Raw genomic sequence first — 6,454 nt, 5'->3', positions numbered from 1 at the left:
CATGCACTTTTTCACGAAAATCGGCCCGATTATGATCGGTGACCGATCGATCGGCACACCTCTATTTGTTGGTGTCAATGTTTTGCATGTGCAACAGAATATCCTGCTGTTAACATTTTATAGTCATATAAAATTTAAGAAACTTTGAAATTACATAGCCATTGTTGATCACATCAGAAACATTTGTAAGTTGTTTTTAGTATCCTAAGAATATCAGAAACTTTCAGATGTGAGATTTAAAAAAAACTGTGAAAATGTTCTCATCATTGTGATCTTATGTTTAACTTTGACACATTTACTGATCCTCCTTAATCGGCGTTGTAAAAATATTCTGTCCCTGAGCTGCTCCAGCTTGAATCACTAGAAAGCTACACAGTGTAAAAGGGCATGCAGTGGTTGTCTCTGGGATAGGAACAGGACCTGAGGGAAGTTCTTCAAATCTAATAAAATTAGTTTCAAACATTTGTGCTACGTTTGTGCTGGATTGTGCAGCAAAAATGTTCAGTTGTGCCGCTATCATTTTAAAGATATTAGGAAATGTTTCCAGAGATCATGAAAGGTCAACCAGCCCACCACCTTCTTCAAATCATATGAAATTTGTGTCAAACATCTCGACTATGTTGGTGCTGGTTTGTGCAGCAAAGATTTTCATGTTCTTCTGGGGTTTTCAAAGATCAACCACCCCTTTTGCTCCCCGGTCACATTTGCAAAAATAAATAAATTTGGTGTCAATAAACTCGGCAAAGACTGTCCTAGTTTCTGCAGCAAAAGTTTTTGTTTGTGCCGGTATCATTTTAACCTGACTACCAGGACAAAAAATATTGTCCAATCACCATTTTTTTTTAAATCCCAGTCTTTGTAAGGTAATAAAATGTTTTATGCACTTACTTTGTCTCTTCCCAGAAAATGTGTTATTACTGATGAACGCCATTTTTATGAATTAGAAAAAGGTACGTACAAAAGTCCCAACCCTTCACATGTGGTATCATTGAAAAGCCCTAAATGTCCTCTCCAGATACCAAAAGGAATTAATTCAATAGAATGCAGGGGGTGGGAGATATTCAAGTTTAGAAATGTCCTCTACAGAGGACAAAAATGAACTACTGGTAGTCAGGAGATAATTAAAAAAAGTGTCCAGAGGTCATCAAAGGTCAATGAAAATCTGTTCATGTTGTAACTGTGAATTTCTTTTAAAAATGCTTAGGTGTGACCAACCAGCACAAACTTAGCCAAATTGATTGACACAAAATTTGTTTATTTTATTTATTTGTTTATTTTGGAAATCTAAGCAGAGGCTGGAGATGGTCGACCTCAGATGACCTCTGATGAGCCCTGGAAAAATTATTATCTTTAAAATGATACTGGGAAAAACAAAAACAATTTTTGCTGCACAAACCAGCACAAACTTATTCAAGTTAATTTACACCAATTTTGTTTGAATTCATAAAAGTGGGGGGCAGGGCTGGTTGACCTTTCATGACCTCTGGAAACATTTATTAATATCTTTATAAGGATAGCGGCACAAACAAAAAATAATTCTGCACAAAACCAGCACCAACGTAGCACAAACATTTAAGACCAATTTTTGTTAGATTTGAAGAAGGTGAGTGGGGCAACTTCACTCAAGTAGAAACGGTGACAGTAACTAGAGACTTTTCAGCTTATCACTAATTAAAAATCCCAATGACGTCAGTAAAACTTGATTTCATTTCTTCATAATATGATGTAAACTTGACACAATATTGGTTCTGAAAAGTGCTATGTTAGTATCAGTTGTGATTAACCCACATTTTCATCTTTTTTCTTTCCAATGTCTTGGTGTCCCCATTGCTCTCACTCGCTAAAATCTACATTTAGTTATCGAAAAAAGGCAGCAGAAATCTGTCCATTTGGGCAAATATTTTTACCAAATGGGGTTTGAATTTATAACAACTGAAAAATATTCTCCTGAAAATTTAGTACCTTAGTGATTGTAATGGCAGTTGATATTTAACATATTCAACTTACCTACTGTAGACGAGTTCACTTCAGTTTTTATTTTTGGCAATTGAGAGTTTTGTTGTGTGTGCTATTTAATTAGATAAGGTTTTTCTTCTGTTATCTGTGTTCCATTCGATTGCAGGGAGCTCAACAACATGGGAATCTGGTATCGCATGGGAAACGTTCCTCGTGCTCAAGACTCGACACACACATCAACAACCAACAATGTCCAAAATGCTAATTCCTCCACTGTTCCAGTCTCAGCTGGTCCTATGCCCAAGTATGTCCAGTGAACTCAGGATTTCTCCCAGAAAACATACTACGTAGGGCAGTTAAGGCAGTCCACAGTGCTCCACTGTATTTTTGTTTTAAAAATGTTACTAGTAGACAGGAAATGTGAAAATAAGATTAGGTAATTATGTGTTATTTCAAGACTTTGACAATACTCAAAGCACTAAATATAGAGTCAGTCAGTGGATCTTAAATTAAGGTTTCTTTTAGAAGTGAAATAAATTTAAAGAAATATTACATAAAATTGACCCTGATGAGTCAGCATATTTGTATGTTTAGCTAATGAAACTGGGGGGTTCGGTACCTCAAAAAAGGTTAAGAACCACTGAGCTACGATATCTGGCAAATCCAGCTTAATCTGCTATCCTGGTTTTGTGAAACAGCCCTCATGAAGGCAAACTGCTTTGGTCATTTTTGCAGGCATATTTCCATGACCCTGCCAGCTAGCTTCAGAGGAAAGAACACCACCAGACCAGACTATGAGCACCAGAACTCCAATCTGTATGCTATCTCAGGTCTGTAAGACTTTCTTCTTTGTCTTAAAAAAATGTTATTTAAGTCCAAATGATTTTCCTGGATTAAAATGGTAAGCAGGGAATAGTTTGATTTATTCCTTCATTTTAGATTCTTTGTCTAGACCAGCCCTGGCCAAGGAGTTTAGCTGGGAAGCATTGGCTTCTTTTGGAGGGGCAGACTAAACAAGCTTTTACTTTCATATAAATACATAAACAAATCTGTATATAACCTATAATAACCAGATTTATTAATACAAAATAAACAATAAGGATGTAAATAGTGACATGTATAAAATGTTGAGTAATTATGCTGAAATGTGCATAAGCAATTCTTAAGAGTTCTGCAACATATGAGCTAATGCTCATATGTTGCAGAACTCTTAAGAATCTAATGTTTCCAAGATGTGAAGTCTATTTCTTTAGATTCAAAATCAATCTACTCAAGTAAGAGTAGCATTACCAGTATTAGTCAAGTAAAAGAAAAAAGTACAGTGCAGTAAATCTACGCATATAAAAACTTTTTTCTCAAAATGTTACTCAAGTAAATATAACCAGTATTACGCAGTTTTGAACATGAATAACAACAATATTGGTATACTGTACTTGTTAAACAAGCTTAACATGATATATTGGTATTGGCTAGTTATCATATATCAAACATCATCTGTATCCAGCAGTATTACTCAACTATCAATGGTTAGCTTGGGTGAAAAAAAAACTGTGCAAAGTTCTCTGCCTTTTGCTGGTTTGCTGCCATGATTCTAACGCAGCTGCAGAGCTCTGAACAGCAGCGGCATGGCTCTGTTGCTGTGGCACAGGTGTAAAACTGGCACAAGCATCTTAGCACTCATGTTGAGTTTAAAGGTGGCTCGGAAAAGCACGTTGCAGCATGTTAACAATGGATTAAATTGTTGTAACGGCTGAAAAAAAAGAGTCTGGTACAGAGAGCACAGATATGGGAAATGCGGGAGCCCCTACTGTATCAAATCGAGATGGGAATGATAGAAAGTTGGCCACTCTGATAAAGGAAAAAAACAGCTTCCAGTTCTGGGAGTGGGGCACAGCTGCCTCAATGGGCGGACAATGGCCAATGCCGCCGGGCCTGGCTTAGATATACAGTTGAGGTCAGTATTCAGCTGTCACTGTTAGTTTAATCAGTTTGTATTATTATGAGAGATGTTTGAGGCAGATTGTACCAGTACCAGCCCTGGAGTGTTTGACATATCATAAAACATTCTTTAGTAATTCAGTTTTGAAGAACTAAAGTTGTTCTGTCGTATCATTTCTAGCTTGAGCTTAAAAGGTGCAGGGTTGTAAGTATTCTCTCTCTTTCAGCTATGGATGGAGTGCCTTTTATGATTTCTGAGAAGTTTGCCTGCACCTCTCCTGATGTAAGTAATGGGAGCTGAAAGATCTTGGTGACAAATTGATTTATGGATAGGTTTTGTACATCTTTAGCTGTGAACCTAAACTTGAGCTTTAAAAATGTTGTTCCAAGTTTTAGAACGGAATGTGTACAACAGTGCCTATCTGTGATACTACCACGTCAAAACATGTTAAGAACATTATGATGTGGGGAAAGTGGGAAAAGGATTGTGTGATGCTTCTGACGTCTGTACTAAATGTATTGTTTAATGGATTAAAAAAAGATTTGGGTAGGACAGGAATGAAGTGAAATGTTGGAATAGAGCTTGTGTGTCTAACGAGCCTCCTGTGTCCTGTTCCAGCTGCAACAGGTGGATCTGATGGGCATTACTATTAAGTCTCTTGCTGAGATTGAAAAAGAGGTGAGGAAAGAAACTGTTTCTTAGTTTCAGAGTGAGTAAGTCTTCATTACTTATTCACTTTTCTTTAGTTAAGATGCTGTACTGAAACAATGCTGTGTCCAACACCAAGCTCTCATGCTTGCTATTATTTTATTGTATTTATCTTAATTTTTAGCACATTTTCACATATTTCTTGACAATGATTCACAAGAAGTGTATTTAAAACAGACATCAAATACAAAATAGCAGATCAGCCTCTCTGGGTAGAAACCTGCAGTATATAGTACAGAGACTTTTCACTTCATTTGCTTAGAGGAGTTCTTTAGTACGGAGGCCCTTAGGGGACATAGGAAAAAATATATTCAGTTGAGTGTCATCGCAAAAGTATTGCGTTCCTTCGCAATAAATTAGCAAATACTCCTAGGTCTATTTTATATACAGTAACAGTGATAAATGTCAGTTTAAATGTACATACATATTTAAAGGCCCTGGTGAAAACATTCTTAAGTCTATGGTGCAACAAAACATTGAAAATTGATCCGCATGTTCATGTTTGTGTAAGTTTGAGATGGGGCTCCACATGAAAACGGCCCAACATTAACCATTCAGGCTACCAACATGAAAAAGACACAGAACTATCAGATGACTTCTCTGCCAATACTCAAAATACTCAAAAATAGTTTCTGTCTGTCCTTCTTAAGGAAACTTTTAGTTTGTCTTAAAAGGGATGGAAAGAGATGAAAAGCCCACGACCTGCTTTACTTTTGCATCTTGTACATAGATATGTGGTGCATTATTATCCTCAAGAAAAAGATATATTCAGATATCTCAGAAACGAGATATTGACCTACATGGAAAAAACTTACAAAAGTCTTATATTACAGCAAAAAGACTTTATGTCGAATAAATGGACCAGTACATTATTGCAAGAGAACGCAAACATTTTTCAGGTAAAGCAAAAGAGTAAAAAAAAAAAAAACACCGCTTCTTGGGGACTCCGTATCTTTGAAACGTCTAGAACAGGTGACAGTTTATATTGAATCCAAATACTCATCTTTTGACCTTTATTTATTATATACAGTGCTTTGCGAAAGTATTCGGCCCCCTTGAACTTTTCAACCTTTTGCCACTTTTCAGTCTTCAAACATAAATATCAAAATTTTTTATTATTTTGTGAAGAATCAACAACAAGTTGGACACAATCATGAGGTGGAATGAAATTTATTGGATATTTTAAACTTTTATTATAAAAAAAAAAAAAACTGCAAAGTGGGGCATCCAATATTATTCGGCCACTACAAAGTAGCGCCACCTTTTGCTGTGATTACAGCTGCAAGTCGCTTGGGGGTATGTCAATCAGTTTTGCACATCGAGAGACTGAAATTCTTGCCCATTCTTCCTTGAAAAACAGCTCGAGCTCAGTGAGATTGGATGGAGAGCGCTTGTGAACAACAGTTTTCAGCGCTTTCCACAGATTCTCGATTGGATTCAGGTCTGGACTTTGACTTGGCCATTTTAACACCTGGATAATGGATTAATTATCGTTCCATTGTAGCTTTTGCTTTATGTTTGGGATCATTGTCTTGTTGGAAGATAAATCTCCGTCCCAGTCTCGGGTCTCCAACAGGTTTTGCAGACTCCAAAGGTTTTCTTCCAGAATGGTCCTGTATTTGGCTCCATCCATCTTGCCATCAATTTTAACCATCTTCCCTGTCCCTAAAGAATAATAGCAGGTCCAAAGCATGATGCTGCCACCAACATTTTTGACAGTGGGGATGGTGTGTTCAGGGTGATGAGCTGTGTTGCTTTTACGCCAAACATATCATTTTCCATTGTGGCCAAAAAATTCGATTTTGCTTTCATCTGACCAGAGCACCTTTTTCCACATATTTGGTGTTTCTC

The 6,454-nt window shown here is 36.8% G+C and overlaps 1 protein-coding gene across 1 annotated transcript in view; it reads left to right on the top strand.

Moving 5' to 3' along the window:
* The window catches only part of LOC106940600 (multivesicular body subunit 12B), a 17,281-nt gene that overhangs the window by 6,826 nt on the left and 4,001 nt on the right, over window positions 1–6,454 (top strand). The window contains exons 3-6 of the mRNA XM_015023380.1: window positions 2,123–2,260; window positions 2,692–2,786; window positions 4,122–4,177; window positions 4,514–4,573. Coding sequence (XP_014878866.1) covers window positions 2,123–2,260; window positions 2,692–2,786; window positions 4,122–4,177; window positions 4,514–4,573 — 349 coding nt within the window. The remainder of the gene's footprint in view (window positions 1–2,122; window positions 2,261–2,691; window positions 2,787–4,121; window positions 4,178–4,513; window positions 4,574–6,454) is intronic.

Source organism: Poecilia latipinna, unplaced genomic scaffold, assembly GCF_001443285.1.
Source record: "Poecilia latipinna isolate Pla-1442-1.1 unplaced genomic scaffold, P_latipinna-1.0 Scaffold3292, whole genome shotgun sequence".
Taxonomy (NCBI): Eukaryota; Metazoa; Chordata; class Actinopteri; order Cyprinodontiformes; family Poeciliidae; genus Poecilia; species Poecilia latipinna.
The sequence above is the reverse complement of the archived record's forward strand: the minus strand, read 5'-3'. Positions and strand labels throughout refer to the sequence as shown.